The sequence below is a fragment of the Batrachochytrium dendrobatidis genome (genome assembly GCF_000203795.2).
Source record: "Batrachochytrium dendrobatidis JAM81 unplaced genomic scaffold BATDEscaffold_8, whole genome shotgun sequence".
NCBI lineage: Eukaryota > Fungi > Chytridiomycota > Chytridiomycetes > Rhizophydiales > Batrachochytrium > Batrachochytrium dendrobatidis.
In genome coordinates this window covers 697,574-717,080 of record NW_006281106.1, presented here as the reverse complement: position 1 = coordinate 717,080, position 19,507 = coordinate 697,574, and the positions used below count along the sequence as shown (strand labels likewise).

Sequence of the window (19,507 nt, the reverse complement as noted above, 5' to 3'; positions counted from 1 at the left end):
AACTCAAAAGACTATAATTTGATGGTCTGCAACCTACCCATACTCTCTAGTACATTGAAGGGTTATGCACCGGACACATCAAGACAGTGATGTCAGTGGATGGATGAACTCGATAGCTAGACTGATCAGTGTGGCCGCACTAGCAGTTGCTATTCCATCACTGCTGTCTGTAACATTACTGGGATTGCCATTGGACTGGACTCATCAACTGCTGCTGGCAGGACTGGCTGTGGCAGCAGTTGATATTGCCAATGTAGCAATGAAGCCAAAAGCAAGCATGACTCTTTCTAATTGCGACAGTCCATCTCAACATCAGGGATTGCAGGCTGTTCATCTTCCTATATCCTATGCAACCCTCCCAAAAGGTTTCCCCCATTCTTCCACTTTCAATATACAGTCAATGGCTTCAACCGAGATGTCTTCTACTTTGGCACCTGCTGCTGCATCTGATCCCATTCTCAAAGACTCTGGCGGTAACAACTCTTCCACCGCATCGATCCAGCATGCATCAGTAAAGCCAGACCCATACATTGGCGAACTGGATGAGCTGGCTAACCGCTTTGTTGGCCTCTGCAATTTGGAAGCAGATCCTGTAGGCACTGGTTCGTCATTCAAGTGGCAGCCAGTGGTGGATCAGACTAAAGGCAACTTTGCTATCCAAGTACATCAGCGAACGGGTCATAGTGTCTTCTTTCGGGTTGTTGTGGATCTGGAATCTACTCCAGAGGAAGCATTTGACTTGCTGGCCGATATCACCATTCGACCCACTTGGGACGATATGTGTGAGACTGCTGATAGAATCGAAAGTGTCTCTGGTGCAACCAACATTCAGGTTCGTCTTTTGTGTTTTATGGAAGCTTGTGCTGGCCAATCTATCGTTTGATGTGAGCAGTAGATTCAAGACTGGGTTGGGTTTTGATTAGTACTCTGACCAGCATCAGACTATGAATGACTTGTGGTTCTAACACTAAATACTTTTTTGAATGACTGATCATGGCATCCTAGTACATAAGATCGAAAGGTGTATGGCCAACTGCACCTCGTGATGCTCTTGTGGTAGCATTTGTCAAGCGTCTGGATGATGGCAGGTATCTTAATGTGACTCATTCAATCGACTCTCATCCAAACTATGAATCTATTTCTGGCGATGTGCGTATGATGGCTCACTTGGCGGGTGTATTGGTTGGTCCACATCCAACAAAACCAAACATGACACGATGCTTCCAAATCGTCGATGGTGATTTGGGAGGCTGGCTGCCACAAAGTGTTGTTGGTTTAGTTACTACCCAGGCATTTCCAGTATCTATGCGCAGAGTCAATACTATATTGAAAGAGGTAGATACTCCGCGAACCGTCTCGAAAATTATTGAAAGAGCTGAGCTTATTCAAAAATCTGGGGATATTCCAGCGGACTCAATTGTTGCACAGACGGTACCAAAAGCTGCAGATACCATCTCTGACACGGCTTCCTCGCTTGCGAAAAGAAATCCTAGACGAGCTATAACCGTAGCTTCAAAACGATCGGTTATGAGTATTTTTAAATTTATTTATAAGATTCTTGAAAAGTCGCAGCCTCTCATGGTTCTAGTTCTCTTTATAGCTTATTTTTTTAAAAGAAAATGAATATATATCAAAACACTGTTTTTAATTATTCGAACAGGTAATATCGCTTCATGATCGGATACTGTGGGAATAAAATGAATCTTATGTCCTTTGTCACCAGCTACAAAGACTAGGTGAATTACTGCACTTGCTGATCTTTGTTGTTAGATTGCTCATTTGAAATACTGTATATCGAGTCTTGTTTAATAATGTTCAGTTATACTATATGGATAGACATATTAGTTTGCTCCACACTCCAGCTATTTACGTGAATATGGCTATAATATGAGTTGGAAAGGCTGCAACTCTGTATTGTCCCTTGTCATCAATAATACTTTGGCTTCGGGATATACAATGGATAAATACTTTTGGCGCTTTCCTATTAGATTGGCTGCTTTTCCAATATATATTCTTGAATCAACACAACGACCATCATATGACGCACACAATCAAATTATCCCTTTCTCCGCTTTGACATAGCCATGCATTGCACGATCAACAGATTCATTTTAATCCAGATATTGGGTTTGGCTGTTCCCAAACCTTACAGACTCATATTTTCCGTATTCTAAACATCAGATACGCTTGCGCTCTAGTTCAACAAGCCAAAGATTGTACGTTTTAGAAATGCAGCTACTGTTTCTATGCTGATTATCAGCAAAAAATACCAGTAAACTAAAGAGTTCAGATAGTACTATTTTTCAATAAATCTGATGCGGATTATTATTCCATAAGACTGGCTGTTTATCAGATATTCTTATTTAGAGTCCCGTTTATATGAATACGGCGGTAATAGAAACAACTATGTATTAGCTTTTACAATGGATAGATATTGCAACACCAACAATCACACGATTAGGCGTATTGGCTTCAAGATTTAAAGGGCTTTCTGGTTTTTTGGACGCTTTATAATTTCTTGCATATCTGAGCTTCCGCTAACCCAACTCTAGTGATTTCATCAAAAATGAATCTAGACCAGCTTGACGGGTTTTCAAATCCATCGACAGATGCTATACTAGAGCCAGAACTGTCTGTTATACCATCATCAGACTCTACTATGCATTCAGAATCAAATATTGCATCGCTACCAAGGGGTTATCCAGTCACAATGAATGGCTTGAATACATCTCGCCCTCCATCTGCAGCTCAAATCTCTGTTATTGGCAAAGTCCCGCCACGTACATCACAATCTCATCCCATCAATCTTTCCTGGGTTTTCGAGTACGAGCTTCTAAAGCAGATGCCGTCAGGACCCAGCTCTATTCATGACAAGTATGCAGCAACCTCGGCTGCTGTCCATTTTCCTCCAACAAGATATATTGGTGGTCCAGATCAAGAGCGGATGCAGATTTTGCCTTACGTGGCACGGTTTCGTCAGTGGTCCAAACAACTTCGACCACTACCATATATTCCTAAACGTCCAGCAATGGGAATGCAGCACACTGTACCATTATTTTTTGACTCGTTTTTAGAGAATGATCAGCTGTCACAGATTGGGTTTAATTCGACTGTGGATGCTAAGCCGTCTACTGGACTCGACACAATCGGCATGTTAGAAAATAAAACCACAATGGATCCCAGTCAGAGTATGGCTTGTGAAGATATGGAGCAGTCGCTCGAAGCAGTCCAATTGTCTGGTTTTAGTCAGAACCCCTGCACGACTTATTCGTGCAGATATCTAGATTCTGGTCGACGTACTGCCGTGTATTCTGCCAACCAAAACCTTGATCAATCCTTGAACCATTCTAGAAATTCGTATAAAAACGGCATGAATAATCATAGTCACAGCAATAGCAATACGCTTCAAGTCGCCTATCAAAATGAAAACACCAAATTCCAAGAAAAACCAGTCTCAACTTGGCCACTGATTCATGGTAATATTTGTTTGAGCTCGTGCCCTGGAAAAAAAGTTCGACTTACAACTGGTCCTGTAGACGGCAGAGGTAACTGCGTGTTGGAACAATTTCACACTGCTTTAAAGCACAATGTATGCTATTCTGTACATATATCTAACCGTTTTATTCTCTTCAAAAAATAGCCGTGGTAAACCGAGATATCAAGTCTGATTTTCAACGTATTGCATCCATGGGTGTTCGAGCAGTAGTGTGTTGTTTATATGACGAAGAACTAGCCTTGTTAGGATCACCATTCAACGAGTATCTAGAAACCGTACATAGTTTAAACATAACTTTTATTCGTATTCCAATTATAGAGGGAGGAACTCCAGTGTGTTTGATGGACACTATTTTGGTTTTAGATGAGATTGACGCATGTATAAAAAATGGATCGAATGTCCTTTGCCATTGTAGAGGCGGTATGTGAATTTGAAGCAATTGAATTGTTAATGCTTCCAGTTAGACCAAGTACATCTGTCTTTTGTTTTTATACATCTCATCTTGTTTCAATGACAACAAAATAGGTATCGGTCGCGCTGGAGTGATAGTTTGTTGCTACTTGTTATACAAAGGTTACTGCGAAAATGCTGAGGATGCTATTGCATATATTCGTAAAAGACGAAGTCACAAGGCAATTGAAACAGAAGAACAGGAGCACTATATCGAACAATTTTACCAAATGCTATATTCATTCAGAAACGCGTATCGAAAGGATTTTCGAGCTTGATGTCACCACCTTGCCACTATTTGCAACAGTATTCATGTAAATGAAACACTAAATAATGGTATCTAATAAACAACCAGTGTCATGATATGATTGTTAATGTACTGGACAACATTGTGTCATGGATTTTAGTTTTATTCTCCTGACGATCAACATGAAAACAACAGTTGCATTACTGAAATGTGCAATCATTGTTAGTGGACTACAACGCAAATCTATCAGAGATTCAAAATACAACACATGTATGCGTAGATTTGTATTGCAACATTGACAGTCAAACACTATACATGTATTGCAATACATGAATCTGAGTCCGAACTTGGTGATCGTGCAATGTATGGCTATGCCAAATGTGCACAAAGTGTAGATTCAACATTATAGTCTGACTGTGTGTGTTATGATGGTTGTATATCAAACACACAATGCAGTCAAACTATAATAAGCCAAACGACCATTCAATTATTATTATTCCGAACTAAAGGAAAATTACTGCAAGTTGAATACCGAAGGGATTCAATTACGTCGATACGGCTGTCAATACAACACTACCAACACCATGCTGCGTAATACCACACTACATATATTATATTGCAAACTGACAACACTAATTGACCCATATCAAACCAGTTGATGTCGCAATCTACATCCGACTTTGAACAACTGTATTGCTACGTTTGTTGTACAATACACGACATGATCAGTTGGTGATATCATACAACCATGCAACTGACAAGTGATTGCAAGTCCGACTGATAGTTACAAATAACACTGGTTGTTATCAGGTCATTGATGTATATGGAACAAACCGTGCCAATGTATCAATCAACAATCCAGTAACTGTCAATGTAATACCCAACACAGTATACACAAACATACAGTATGCAATCAACAATATGGTTATTGATCCATTCACAATACTCGACAAATACCAACATATCAGAAAGTTGAAAATTTATTCAAAATCAATTTTTGGTACACCTTCAATCTGAATCTGCTTCTGAATCCACTTCTAAATTTGCTTCTATACCCAGTATTTTAAATTTCGAACCATGGGCCAGTATAAAGTCCCTTAATCTTTGTTTCAAAATACTTATTTTCATCTTGATATCTTTGCAATCTTGTTTCAATTGCCTTTCAAGCTTTAGGTCGTGCTCTATTCCAATTACCTTTAGACCTTTTTCCAATTTTGATTTTTGTTCCAATCCAGCGGCTGCATAGTCACGGTATAATCGGTATGCACTCTCTTGTTCCCTTATAGTCGCCCTAAGTTCTTTTTGTAGATTAAAAGCTCCAATTACTTTGCTTTTTTCAACTTTTTGATATGGAGCAGTATTACTTGGCTTGACTACATCTATTGGACGTTTCCGACTTTGTTTGGGAGTACTTGGACTGGGTTGATTGACTGGGTATTGTTGGTCTTCGTCCGAAGTGGTTAAATCAATTGGACGTTTCCGACCTCGTTTTGGAGTACTTGGACTGGGTTGATTAACTGGGTATTGTTGGCCTTGTTTGGAAGTACTCGGCTCGACTATATCAGATAGTTTTTGCAAGTCTTCGGGGGTGCTCGAATCAGCCTCATCTATTAATTGTTTCCAGTATTCGTCAGATATGCTTAGACCAGGTTGATCAACTGGGTATTGTTGGTCTTGTCCGGAAGTACTTGAATCGGGTTGATTAACTGGCTGTTGCAAGTCTTTGGGGATGCTCGAACCAGCTTCATCTATTAAATGTTTCCAGTATTCGTCGGATATGCTTAGACCAGGTTGAACAGCTATACTTTGCCAGTCTTGGTCGGAAGTGCCTGGATTGGGTTCGTTAGTCGGGACAGACACTTGGCTAGAAGTGCCTGATTCTTGAAGTGAACCATCTTTTTTAAACGGTATCAGTATTGCATTAGCGGTTGCCGCCGCGCTCAGCACGAGTAAAATATCAACCAATTTCATCAGATTAGTCAATGGGTTTAAACGACGAATACAAGTAGTGTCGAGGTTGGTGTTAATTATAAGACTGAAAATACTCCATTGTATTTATATTCTTGTATAGTAAACCAACCCTGACCCTTTTAGGTTGACCGGCTACACAGGGTTAGTTGATTGCTTGTGGTAGGCCACTATCAAACCACAGCATGCTGCTCCCTAGCCACAATATCCTATTGATCGATTTGCTGTTGATGTCGATTGGACTATGTTGCTACAACCCTTTACCGGATATTTTAAAAAGCGTACCTTCAAGGGTGTTGTGTAACCACAGGTTTCGTTTTACAGCTGTGTTTGTGTAAAATGGATCCCTTCGGTATTCAACTTGCAGTAATTTTCCTTTAGTTCGGAATAATAATAATTGAATGGTCGTTTGGCTTATTATAGTTTGACTGCATTGTGTGTTTGATATACAACCATCATAACACACACAGTCAAACTATAATGTTGAATCTACACTTTGTGCACATTTGGCATAGCCATACACTGTACGATCACCAAGTTCGGACTCAGATTCATGTATTGCAATGCATGTATAGTGTTTGACTGTCAATGTTGCAATACAAATTTACGCATACATGTGTTGTATTTTGAATCTCTGATAGATTTGCGTTGTAGTCCACTAACAATGATTGCACATTTCAGTAATGCAACTGCTTTTTTCATGTTGATCGTCAGGAGAATAAAACTAAAATCCATGACACAATGTTGTCCAGTACATTAACAATCATATCATGACACTGGTTGTTTATTGTACACCAACACCATTATTTAATGATCCATTTTACGTCGATACGGCTGTCAATACAACACTACCAACACCATGCTGCGTAATACCACACTACATATATTATATTGCAAACTGGCAACACTAATTGACCCATATCAAACCAGTTGATGTCGCAATCTACATCCGACTTTGAACAAGTGTATTGTTCCGTTTGTTGTACAATGCATGACATGGTCAGTTGGTGATATCATACAACCATGCAACTGACAAGTGATTGCAAGTCCGACTGATAGTTACAAATAACACTGGTTGTTATCAGGTCATTGATGTATATGGAACAAACCGTGTCAATGTATCAATCAACAATCCAGTAACTGTCAATGTAATACCCAACACAGTATACACAAGCATGCAGTATCCAATCAACAATATGGTTATTGATCCATTCACAATACTCGACAAATACCAACATATCAGAAAGTTGAAAATTTATTCAAAATCAATTTTTGGTACACCTTCAATCTGAATCTGAATCCGACTCTCCTTTCGGTTTCAAACCATGCTTTAGCATAAAGTCCTTTAATTCTTGTTCCGCATTGTTTGATTCTTCAGTTGCAACTTCACATCGTAATCTCATTGCCTTTTCAATCCTTGAGTTGTGCTTTGGTCCACTTATCTTTCCGCCATTTCTTAATCTTGACTTTTGTTTGTGCCCCTTGGATAGATAGTCATAGTAATAATCGCATATTTTCCTTTCTTTTCTTAGAGACACTTGATGTTTTCTCTTTAATGTGTTAAGATTTCTTCGATCTTCTTTGCTTAATACAGTCCTTTGACTTGAACTGGTACTTCCTGATTCGTATCCACTCATTGTTTGTTGCTGGTGTTCGTCGATAGTGTTTGGATTGGGTTCGTTAGTCGGGACAGACACTTGGCTAGAAGTGCCTGATTCTTGAAGTGAGCCATCTTCATCAGCTGTAACCAGTATTGCACTGGCGGTTGCCGCCGCGGTCAGTAATAGTAAAATGTCGGTGAATTTCATCGGGTTGACGAATGAGTAAGCAATTAGTGGAGAGGTAGAGCGCTAAAGTTGGTGTTGTTGATTCTGACAAGAGTGTGCATATTTCATTGTATTTATATTCTTGTATAGTAAACCAACCCTGACCCTTTTAGGTTGACCGGCTACACAGGGTTAGTTGATTGCTTGTGGTAGGCCAATATCAAACCACAGCATGCTGCTCCCTAGCCACAATATCCTATTGATCGATTTGCTGTTGATGTCGATTGGACTATGTTGCTACAACCCTTTACCGGATATTTTAAAAAGCGTACCTTCAAGGGTGTTGTGTAACCACAGGTTTCGTTTTACAGCTGTGTTTGTGTAAAATGGATCCCTTCGGTATTCAACTTGCAGTAATTTTCCTTTAGTTCGGAATAATAATAATTGAATGGTCGTTTGGCTTATTATAGTTTGACTGCATTGTGTGTTTGATATACAACCATCATAGCACACACAGTCAAACTATAATGTTGAATCTACACTTTGTACACATTTGGCATAGCCATACACTGTACGATCACCAAGTTCGGACTCGGATTCATGTATTGCAATGCATGTATAGTGTTTGACTGTCAATGTTGCAATACAAATCTACGCATACATGTGTTGTATTTTGAATCTCTGATAGATTTGCGTTGTAGTCCGCTAACAATGATTACACATTTCAGTAATGCAACTGCTGTTTTTATGTTGATTACTCAATGTTTACTTGCAAAGTTCAGTGTAGCAAATAAAAATTAGAGATTAAACAAGTGTCAATGATGCAAGATGCATTAAAACTGTAATATAAAGGCAACTTTAAATACTTGTTTAGCTGTTATTTAGTGATCTACTTTTATTTACAGTCGTATTCACGTAAATTGAAACATTAAATAAGAGTATAATAAACATTCATGTTTGATTGGTACCAATCTTACTGGACAACATTGTGCCTTTTGAATTCATTAGCTTACTGGTCTTTCTCCATGCTTATTCTTGTACAAAAGTACAGAGCGAATGTTTACATCTCTGTTCCAATACATTCCGCATCCTTGACATCTTTACAACCTCCAAACATTGCGCGACCATATCTGATATTAGGATAGAGTTTCAATAAAAGAAATAATCAATTTCCAATAACAGCGAATATGTAACGATTGTTTACCCTGAAGCAATAGAGTCAGTCCAAGATAAATACAGAAAAGTGTTTCATTTTACGTGAATACGACTGTAATATGGTGTAAATAAAAGCAGTTGAAAATAACAAAACAACTTGATTGAAGCTAAAAAAATCATAGATGGAAATCGAATGATATTAAAAGTGATGCTGCATTATTTAGGCTCATGTAGTGGGGGCTGACCAGTAATTTGGGGTTGACCAGCACCCATCATAGCATCAAACATGGTGAGCTTATTGGCCTTGTTTTCTTCAGTCTGTTTCTTGATCATTTCCTCCTGTAACTTTTGCATTTCAGCAATATGCTTTTTCTCATCTTCCAGCTGCTTAACAAGCAGCACACGCTCCTCTTTGGCAAGTCGTTCAATCATATCCACCAAATTAAATGATGGTTGAGTTTGAACAGCAGCAGCAGTGCTGGTTAATGGCTTATTAAGTCCAATCAAACTGCCCACAAACGATATGATTGTATTCTGTGCGGGTTTTGGAGAAGAATCTTCAGCAGAAACTAATGGCATTGTTTGGTCTTTCTCGCTAGTAAGTTTGCGCAGTTTCTGCTTGTACATATCCCATGCATTAGGAATGTTACCATCCATATCTCGAAGGGTTTTAAGGAAAGGCCGAACGTCATCTGCTTGTGAAATAGCAAGAAGGAAGCTAAACTCTTCCAAAAATGTTTCCATGCGATTAAGTTCATTGTCTCCTGCTTCGCCGTGCCATTTTTGAATTGTAATTCCGTTTTCGGGTTGCAAACGATAGTTGCTGGCAAGAGTATCAATAATGATCACTTTGCTTAAATCTCGGTTGAGAATACTCAGATCCTTGACACGCTCCCCATTCTCAAGAGTAGTGTGCTCACGGTAGAGACGATATGGAGCATAGTAGTTTGGATCAAACGCTTCCAAAACAGGTTGAGACAACTAAAAATACAGTATAGCAAGTGGTTAGAGAGAATTATTGATACACTATTTAGCAGATGATCAAGAGTAAGACATACGTATCCAGGAGTGCTGGTGAAAATGACAACTTCAAAGTATTTACGCATATTGGCCATAAAATGTTTAGCGCCAGGTCTGAGAGCTGCTCTCCATCCTTCAGATTTCTACAAATACAATCGTTTCTCAGTAAATAACCAAGACATTTGAGTCGAGTAACGCTTTTGAAAAAGCATTTCCAACAATTCACTTACGTCCCAGATAAGGTGCAGCAGGGCATCATTGTGCTCAATAAGAAGAGTAAATGGCGCCTGTTGGTCTTCTGGCAGTGGATCAGGAAGCAGTTTTTTAATGCTCGGCTCAGTCCAGTACTATCAGACCAAATTAGAAAGATATGAGCAAAATAAAAATATATGCATTAAAATAGCTGACGATCACTCACTTTGTAGCATCCAACTAGATAGTTCCAAACACGACGGTTATGGGCTTCCAGTATATTTTCGCCCTCTTTGTTCTTGTCGATTCCGTCAGACATGCCTAGAAATGTAAAGCATGATTTTGATTGTAAAATGATCAGTATTGACACTTTAGACAGGATATGATATTGGCAATGCCATTCCAGTCCATCGCATTTTGCAACCATCAATGCAATTTAACCAGAACTGATCTGGTAGCAGTGACCAGCTGATACAATAAAAAACTTACCCATATAAGCATACATTCCAGCCAACGAAGCAAGCCCAACACCGCTGTAAAAAAACACATTATCTCCAAAACGCTTGTTGTCCTCTTTCTGGGTGGATTCGTTCAAGCGACGAATGCGCTCAGCTTCAATATCTTCGGGATTGGTCGATTCTTCAGCGCCATTATCAGATTTCTTTCCAGACTGTTTCTGTTCACGGAGTTTCTGAGCAGCCATAGCTTGAGCAAACAAATCCATGCCTTCAGCACCAGTGTGTTGTTCAGCAGCAGGATTCTCTTTTGATTGAGTATCATTTTGTGGAGATTTAAAAGGTTTGTCTGTATTGTTGAGTGCACATGCAGTGGAAGATAAATGGCGCAGTAATGATCTATTCATATTAGATGGTAATCCATGTGTTGCAATAGGGAAAGAACAAGCAGATCGGATTGCAAGACGGCACGTAGACAAGGTCATTGTGGTCGATAGAGTGGCAGATTTGGAAACCAGAGCAGGCAATCCAGCAGCAATCCGGCATGCAAGTCCAGCGGGCATGTTAAATGCTACCGACTTTTTTTTCTGGATTGAAGATCAAACAGGATAAAAACAGATTTCGATTGAACTGTCACGTGGCAACAATGATTGTTCACATTTCAACATTCATGAAATACAAATTATGTCTTGGATTGGAATTCTTGATACAATTATAAATTGTATAATAATCAGATTCATACATTCAAGTAGAGTGTGGTTCAATGTGTGAATGTTTTTAAATTACAAATTCTCATCGAGTGTTGACTTGGTTTTTATATTTTTCAATTTCTTCACACATCAGCATGTGAATCTCAAACATCAACGACAACTCTGATCTCTACAATGTAACATTCGTTACGAGCACCATTGGTTTGCCTATTCAAAGAGTTGTTTCAGAACTAAAAGATATGGTTGTGTTTATATACAGCGAATCTGTCAAATGTCCAAGATTTTGAACAGTACCAGTAGAAACACCAACTTCAATCAACTAGACGCTGTCTTTCTGACATGGATAGTTTCCAACAACAACTTTGAATTACAACTATCAACCTTTGATAACCCAATAGCAAATGCGCGTTCTGAACAACAGGTTCATTGGCATACATTGGCTTGGAATCCTAAAAAGCATGAGCTGAATACTCTACACACAATCAAGGAATATCTGGAACGAGTATGAAACTAAAGAAGTTTGTTGTATTCTGAATCTCGCATACATTCGCGTTCTAGCTCAAGAAAACAAGATTGCATGTCTCGGTAATACATCAATTGTCTCCATGTGAATCACCAAAGGAAATACCAGTCAACTAAAGTTCATTGTACAATACTGTCCAATAAATTGGCAACAATCGTGCCATGAGATTGGCTATTTATTATACACTGACACTCTTGTTCAGTGGTTCATTTACGTGAATACGGTTAACAAGAGCATCAAGATAACAAAAATGATTTATTGGCAGTTGTTCTTGGATTATAAGGTGTGCTGAAAAATAATAAGCATTGTAAAGACCGATTAGCATTGAACTCAAATATGTACAGAGTAAAAGTAGTTGCCTAGAAGCAATTTAAGCAATACTAGAGTTGAAAAGGTTTAACAGGAATGATCGAAATAAACTCATTCGGAATCACTTTTCAAAAGTTTCAAAGAAGCCAACACGCTTCCCAACCGATTGGGCATATGATCTAGTCCCATTGTTTTACTGATCAAAATAGAATCAAATGCTTCAGGTGGTGACCACACAAGCTCATATTCTGACCCACAAATAGTATATGTAGTAGACCGATCTGATATGTCAGTCCCGACATTAGTATTTGTTTGATCATCGGGTAAATCGCCGTCTTCAAACAAAAAACTACTCTGCCTTCTAAGGATTGGCTTTTCTACACGTCGAATATGCAAGATGTGACCAGGAAGATACGTTGGGGTTTGCGAAGCGCTATCGTTTGAGCTCGTTTCTTCATTGGCTTCGCCCAAGCGTTCGTTTGTAGCATCATTGTGTATATTAAAAATCGTCGGGTGTGTTTGCTGTTCGATAAACTGGTCAGTATGTGTGGGACTCGTGCTAGAGATGGTGCGATGATCATAAAACCCGCCTAAATTTTGGCAAGCTCGAATCATGGGCTTCATCATTTTCCCAGTCAAAAGGTCCAACTTATGAGAATGATTACAGCGTCCCAATTCAGAAATAACTTGCTGTTTAAGAGTACAAACTGAGTGCATTTTGAGGCGAGGAATTACGTCGTTGCCGAATACAACCGAGGTGCAAAATGTTTTAAAGTAATCCTGTCCTTTTGCTGTGATCATGCAGCCAGGTGGAGAATAGGCAATCGCTGTGACTCTTGATTCTAAATTTTTATATTGCGCACTAGTCTTTATCAAAAAAGCAACAAGTGCAGCCACACCTCCACCAAGCGAATGACCTGTGCATACCAGTCGATAGTTGGAATAGGCCGACGTGACATTGGACAGGAGTATGGAAAACAGATCGGTGCGCTTTAGTTCTTCAAAGATGTTTTTTGCTGTTCTGAGCATTCCATAGTGTGTCTGAGCAATCACCACATCCCCCGAGTCACTAGGAATGCGAATCTCTGCTAGCCTGAAATGCAAATCTACCAGCAAATCTGTAGTCGATAAAGTTCCCCGAATGGATACGACTATAGATGCAGTGTCATGATCAAAGCACACCATGAAAGGAGACTTGAACAGCTCATTTGTGATGCTTATATGAATCAAATCATCGTGACGGCAAGGTTTTGAATAACAACAACTGGCAGGAAAACAGCACAAACACCCATTTGACCATCCGCTATCCATATACATTTGAACAGCGTTTATAGCAGAGTGAGGTTTAGATCCCGTACACGGACAACACAAATGCCGAAACCCATCAAAAAAGTGCGTTAGCATGTATAATGGAAATCCGTAAATGGCTTCAGTAAACTTGTAATAGTGAACAATATAATTCCAATCACGGTGAATTGGAGGATTGTGGATAGAAATCAACGGCTCAAAGCGGTCCATAGCAATATTCACTATCTCATGCTGCTGTTGCTCACGCTTCTTACGTTTATCTGCGCGCTTAACTAGTATAAGACCAGCCAAAATGTCCGATGGCACAAGGCGAACATCGCCAAATAGCTCAGTGAAAAGTTCGGCGACATCTGAGAGAATGGTGGTGGTTCGAGTAGATCTACCAGCACGTGCAGCGGTGGAACTACGACTATACCCACGAATGTAAAGGGGAAAGCAGACAAAGGGTATGAGGCAATACTGCCAAAACTGTGGACTATCCATATGCTCAATACTTCTAGTACTAGAACCCACAGCCAATTGCAACGTAAGGGAAATTGCAAAGATTAGCACTCCTGTTAAAAAACAGTAAATGACAATGACAAATCCGGCATTAAATATATTGCTTTCTCGACAGTACGTTGCCTCGGTGTAAAATTTGGACAGTCCAAATATATGCAATACCTATTCCAGATAAGCAATGAGTAATGATCACATGCTATTGCAGCCATATTCACGTAAAATAAAACATCAAAACCAAAGTACATAATGAGCCGCCAGTCTCATGGCATAATTGGTTCAAGTTACTGGACAAAATTGTGACTGCAAGACAATGTTCTATTTTACATGAATACAGCTATAATTTATGAAAAACTATTGGGCTATATAATGCATAGATATCGAGCATTCAAAACTTACAGTCTCCAAGACCACAGTCGCAATAAAGGTGTAGATAAACGGGACAACGGGTCTGCGTGGTCGATCGTCAGCAATGGATCCTCTTAATGAAATGACTCCAATTGTGGCTAAAATTATTGTTTCTACAATGAATGTCACAATACATAGGATCAGGTAAATGGACAACCAGGGCATAGGTGTGCATTCTTTTGATGATTGAAAAAGTAGATATGCAGCAACAGTCATCCTAGCCACAATAACAGATTTCATCAGGTTCAATTAGTTAGATTATTATCGAGCATGATTTACAGATGTTGATGCAGTCAGGTTGGAAGCAGGTATTATAAAGGATGCTTATTTCAAGTGACCGAACATGAGCGAATGGAAGAGAAGCTACGCAATAAAAATATTATACCATATTAAATGAATAAAGATGCTTGCAAGAACAGGAAGTGGAAGGTCGTCACTAGCAAAATGACAGCTCCTTCCAAACAAATGCAGCCGTCCCATTAGGATCCAAGTAGATGTGTTAGAGGGAAATGAAAGGGTTTAGTTGCAGTCGTCCAAGTAGAGTTGATGAATTGTTCAATGAAAGGTTGCCAATTCGTACTATAACCCTATTCACGTAAAGTACAACATTTATCTTGTAGGGATTGTCCCTATTTCGCTTCAGAATAAAAAAGGGTTAAATATTCATCATCTCCCTATTAGACACCAACTTTGTCAATTCTTCAAATCACAGCACTCATTATACAACACAAACTATAGTCTTGCATTGAAACTATCTTCACTTGGAATAGTCGTACATTATGCGATCGACAAGTTTAAAATCAGATTCATGTATTGCAACCCAGATATTGGGTTTGGCTGTTTTGATATGTTGAATAAAACTTTACAAATTCAATTCCTGTATCAGAAAACCTCGGATATGCTCTAGCTCAAGAAACCAGAGATTGCACTTATCAGAAATGTGACGGCTTCCTGTCGATTATCAGGAGAAACCCCAAATGGCACTGTTCAGTCAATTTGACATGAATTATTTCATGAGATTGGCCGTTTATCATATTACTATTTAATGCTCCATTCTACGTGAATACAACGGTAGCAGGATGGCCTACAAACCTGTAACATAGGACTGGAAGGTTCAAGAAATGTATATTGCAATAAGGAGATGGAAACAACCAAAAGCGTTTATTCCAATCAAACACATATAGTCACATGAACCTAGTATGATTGTCAAGGCGATCGGCTTATCTGTTTGGATGCTCAAGTTGCAAAATCTACTTGTAATTTCAAAATCACTTTTGTACTTGCTCAAAAAGCAACCATGTTTGTTTTTAGAGTTCTTCAGAAACTGTCTACGCTGATTATGGTCGTAGTGGTGGTGGCTGCATGCTACTTTGCAAAGCCATACTCGGTGTTCAGTATCCATCCTGTAGCCATGATCTGCTTTTTGGCTCTGGGTTCTGAGGCTCTACTTGCTTTCCAGTCCTTCAAGTTGCGCAAAAAGGATCATGGAAAAAAGCGACTTCCTATGATGAAGCAGATTGATACTCACAGAGGCGCTGCCATTATTTCTGTATTCATGCTACTAATTGGCTTTGGTGGTAAGTAGTATGATATCCATACTACATGTCAGTTGAAGGTGTGCACGGACAATAGAAATGCATCAGCTTGACAACTTTTTTGAATTTTATTGTTAATGCAAATCAGCCATCTACTCTGCAAAGAACTACAAGCACAAACCTCACTTTGAAAGTGATCATGCATTTTATGGTGGCATTCTTGTTGCATGGGCTGTTTCCCAACTGATCTTTGGAGGCCTTGCATTCAATCTCAAATTTCCTCGTATCATGCACAAGGCACACGGACTATCAGGTGTCATACTTCTCATGACTGCCACGGCTTTCACTGCCTACACTCAGATTGGCAAGCCTACTAGCTGGTTTGCATCTGCTTCAAATGGTATTCCATTTTCATATATAGTTCCCTTTCGTTTAATTGCTGTCGGTGCTCTTATCTCTACTTGTGCACTAATGGGCTTGAATTACTTGCTGAATCGTCGCGGACGAGCTTAATACTACGCCTTTTAAACAAATGGCTGTAGCATCATACTTGACTATCGTTTTTGACAAAGGCTGTTACTTTCGAAACAGTTTTAAATTAAACTTACAAATGCGTGAAATGTCCCCAATCTTTGTAGATTTATTATAGATTGATGTGTTTATCGTATATCTGCTAAATGATCTTCAATATTGCATACAATAAGCGTTTTTCCTCCTCCACCGATTGCCACCATTTTGTCTTGTGAGCTAATGGCTGTGCTATACACTGCGCTGTTGAGGTGGGTGATGGATCCGGCCGGCTAATTGATAGTATGCATCAAATCAGCCACGTTGGTTATGCAGTTTCCAAACTTCAAAAATGCACTTATACAGGTGATTATCAACACCAAGACAATCCTTTGGAATTACCTTTTTAGAATCATTTGAAAATATTCGAGCCTCTTTAGATAGGCCTCCACCACCGGCGAGAATATACCTGTTTGGGGTTGTACTCTGTGTGTTTTGACTATACTGTGCCGAATAAAGCATGCACATGGGCAGCTCATCGTCAACAGGCTCGGCCCACGTTACTGCTTCCATCATTCGACCAGTGCTCCAAGACCATATCTACTTTTGCAATAATTTACCCACCAACAATTAATTCATGTAAAGTATAACTTTTAAATTCAAATTGTCCAAAGCACAATACCGTCAATGGATTGTCTTTGACATAAGCTCCCACGACAATCAGTGAGCCGTCCTCGTTAAAATCAATTGCGTCACCACAAACATGGGGACCAAAAAAACTCTTGACAGAGGTGCGCATTCGCTTATCCCATATCTGAAGTGTATTGTCCCATCCACCACTGATTAGCATGTTGGGATCTTTGGGATGATGTTTGACACAAAAGATTCGATTCGAGTGTCCTGCCGTCACCTCATTATGTCTGTCAAAAGGATTTTCAGTATACATCTACAAAATGGGTGTTTTAACCAAAACAATTTAATAAACACTAAACTTACCCGGACATTGCACTAAAAGTCAGTGCATGCGTTTGGCCATCGTATACTCGAACGTGCATATCACTTCCACACGTAACAAACTGACTACCATCGCGACTATATGATACACCATTGATCTGGTTGTCAGGCTCATTGATAGTGCTGAGAAGTTGCCCAGTCGTATAATGCCAATGTCGAATACTTCCATCCGCATCTAGATTATCCATTCAAATTTGACAAAATGCAATGTATATTACAAAATCAGTTCAAGCCTGTTTGAGCGACTGGTTTTAGTTTGATCAACTCAATTCAACCGCTTACATGCAGCAACAAGGATACTTTTGTTTTTGTATGTGGCATTATCTGGTCGGAATGCGAGTGAAGTACATGGAAGTATAGTTTTCATTCCACTTGGTATAAGCTCTAGTTCTCGTGCATTTGTTCTAGTTGAAAATACCTATTACCAGTAAGTATGATTGAAACAATCGTGAAATTAAAACATTGGTGTTTTTGTAAAGTAAATCAACAGACGCCAAATGATTTCAAATTAAATATTGCAAGCTTAAAATAACTTACATTGATACTAGCGTTACCACATGCTGCCACGATAAATTCGTCATCAAAAGAGAACTTGACCGAGTATATTTCTGTTTCTATCCTGTAAATATTTAAATTGGTTTGTAAATTTAATGCAAAAATATGGCTGGATAGCATTGTCGAAGCATGGTATAATTATTGACTTGCAGGGATCAATCTGGAAACACAAACGAGCAGTCGAACAACAGATTTGTCCATTTAGATGGATATACTATATTGAATCTTGAGTTCATCTTACGTTTTTGAAAATCTCCACTTTAAACATCCGGTTGTATGCGGCTCTCGCTCGGACTCTCTGCCGTCGCCTTTTTATAATTATCATATTGTAAATATTCTAATAAGTTGATGAGCTCCAAAACAAATACTTGATAAGCCATATTTGTCAATATGGAAACCATTGGAGCATGAGTTCCAGAGACATATGCTTCCACTTGGAGTGGGTCAATACACTAGACTCGAATCTATGGCTTACCAGGAACTCGTTTGAGCTCGGGAAAACTTTGCCTCTGTATACCGGAACGTATCTTTGAAGGCTCATCTAGTCTGGAGTTTGACTTGTACAGCATGGACATGCTACCATCACCAGTTAGATTGGTCCTGCTACGTGACTGAGGGTTGTCACTTGGTCCGGACTGACCTGAACGTGGCAGCCCAAGCGGGAGTTGTTGACGAGCTCCAGACTTTCCAGGCGATAGTCTCGAGTTGGATAAGTGAAGTCCTGCGTTTGTACTTGACGAGTGTAATGCTGTATGCATGTCAGTTTTTTCCAAACCTGCCATTTCAAATCAATACAACTATATAAGAAAATAGGCTTTAAATTGTAACGAGTTGGTGTTGATGCGGCTCTTTAGACTTGCAGTCGTATTCACGTCAAATGAAACGCTTGTATTTTATCGTGTAACCAGAGTTTCGGAATAATGTTTAAATGTCATCTTTTCACTACAAATGGACCGTTTTTTGAATAGATATTATTTTTTGTATTTGATTTGGCACGCCGGACAAAACCATTTTTTATTCAACTATCAGCAGAGTTCACAACTAGCAACAAAGAGCGCAAGAATGTAGAGATAAATGAGCAACCATCAGAAACTATCATTGATGGTATTGTTTTGAAAATATCAGTAGATTGTCTGCTGATTTAAATGGCATGAGCATTTAGTGTATTTCCTGTATCACGAGGTCAATCTGATTTGTGTTGATATGACCAGTTTGTTGAATGATCTGCTGCACTTGTCAACTCAATATAGGACGACGTCATCTTTTGGTTTGACGGCGGCTGCTCGCTGATCTTGGTTTGGTCTTGTTCAGACGCGAGAACTTTGGCGCTCCATCTAGAGTCCACACCAACCTAAAACAACTGCAATGTTACCAGTAGAAAAACTTGCGTT

The 19,507-nt window shown here is 39.3% G+C and overlaps 8 protein-coding genes across 8 annotated transcripts; 3 read left to right on the top strand and 5 right to left on the bottom strand.

Annotated features, from left to right (window-relative positions):
* Positions 1-64: 64 nt before the first annotated feature.
* BATDEDRAFT_89585 (uncharacterized protein) lies at positions 65-1,632 on the top strand (the record flags this gene model as incomplete). Its single annotated transcript, XM_006680124.1, has 2 exons — positions 65-832; positions 1,006-1,632. The coding sequence occupies 2 exons, from the start codon at positions 65-67 to the stop codon at positions 1,621-1,623; spliced, it is 1,386 nt and encodes a 461-aa protein (XP_006680187.1). The 3' UTR covers positions 1,624-1,632.
* Positions 1,633-2,566: 934 nt separating this feature from the next.
* On the top strand, positions 2,567-4,224 carry BATDEDRAFT_25905 (uncharacterized protein; the record flags this gene model as incomplete). The annotated part of the gene is made up of 3 exons (XM_006679845.1): positions 2,567-3,545; positions 3,641-3,916; positions 4,022-4,224. 3 exons carry the CDS (start codon positions 2,567-2,569, stop codon positions 4,222-4,224), a joined length of 1,458 nt encoding a protein of 485 aa, XP_006679908.1.
* Positions 4,225-5,201: 977 nt separating this feature from the next.
* BATDEDRAFT_89915 (uncharacterized protein) lies at positions 5,202-6,164 on the bottom strand (the record flags this gene model as incomplete). The annotated part of the gene is made up of 1 exon (XM_006680018.1): positions 5,202-6,164. One exon carries the CDS (start codon positions 6,162-6,164, stop codon positions 5,202-5,204), a length of 963 nt encoding a protein of 320 aa, XP_006680081.1.
* A 1,280-nt stretch (positions 6,165-7,444) lies between these two features.
* On the bottom strand, positions 7,445-7,969 carry BATDEDRAFT_89914 (uncharacterized protein; the record flags this gene model as incomplete). Its single annotated transcript, XM_006680017.1, has 1 exon — positions 7,445-7,969. The coding sequence occupies one exon, from the start codon at positions 7,967-7,969 to the stop codon at positions 7,445-7,447; it is 525 nt and encodes a 174-aa protein (XP_006680080.1).
* A 1,290-nt stretch (positions 7,970-9,259) lies between these two features.
* BATDEDRAFT_17036 (uncharacterized protein) lies at positions 9,260-10,249 on the bottom strand. Its single transcript, XM_006679757.1, has 2 exons — positions 10,141-10,249; positions 9,260-10,063 (listed from the first exon to the last, which is right to left on the bottom strand). Exons 1-2 carry the CDS (start codon positions 10,195-10,197, stop codon positions 9,299-9,301), a joined length of 822 nt encoding a protein of 273 aa, XP_006679820.1. The 5' UTR covers positions 10,198-10,249; the 3' UTR covers positions 9,260-9,298.
* Positions 10,250-12,402: 2,153 nt separating this feature from the next.
* BATDEDRAFT_89583 (uncharacterized protein) lies at positions 12,403-14,721 on the bottom strand (the record flags this gene model as incomplete). The annotated part of the gene is made up of 2 exons (XM_006680016.1): positions 12,403-14,262; positions 14,497-14,721. 2 exons carry the CDS (start codon positions 14,719-14,721, stop codon positions 12,403-12,405), a joined length of 2,085 nt encoding a protein of 694 aa, XP_006680079.1.
* Positions 14,722-15,802: 1,081 nt separating this feature from the next.
* On the top strand, positions 15,803-16,553 carry BATDEDRAFT_25902 (uncharacterized protein; the record flags this gene model as incomplete). Its single annotated transcript, XM_006679844.1, has 2 exons — positions 15,803-16,082; positions 16,189-16,553. The coding sequence occupies 2 exons, from the start codon at positions 15,803-15,805 to the stop codon at positions 16,551-16,553; spliced, it is 645 nt and encodes a 214-aa protein (XP_006679907.1).
* A 146-nt stretch (positions 16,554-16,699) lies between these two features.
* On the bottom strand, positions 16,700-18,898 carry BATDEDRAFT_89913 (uncharacterized protein; the record flags this gene model as incomplete). The annotated part of the gene is made up of 8 exons (XM_006680015.1): positions 16,700-16,840; positions 16,950-17,147; positions 17,230-17,467; positions 17,544-17,736; positions 17,844-17,979; positions 18,099-18,180; positions 18,358-18,424; positions 18,592-18,898. The coding sequence occupies 8 exons, from the start codon at positions 18,896-18,898 to the stop codon at positions 16,700-16,702; spliced, it is 1,362 nt and encodes a 453-aa protein (XP_006680078.1).
* Between the last annotated feature and the right edge of the window lie 609 nt (positions 18,899-19,507).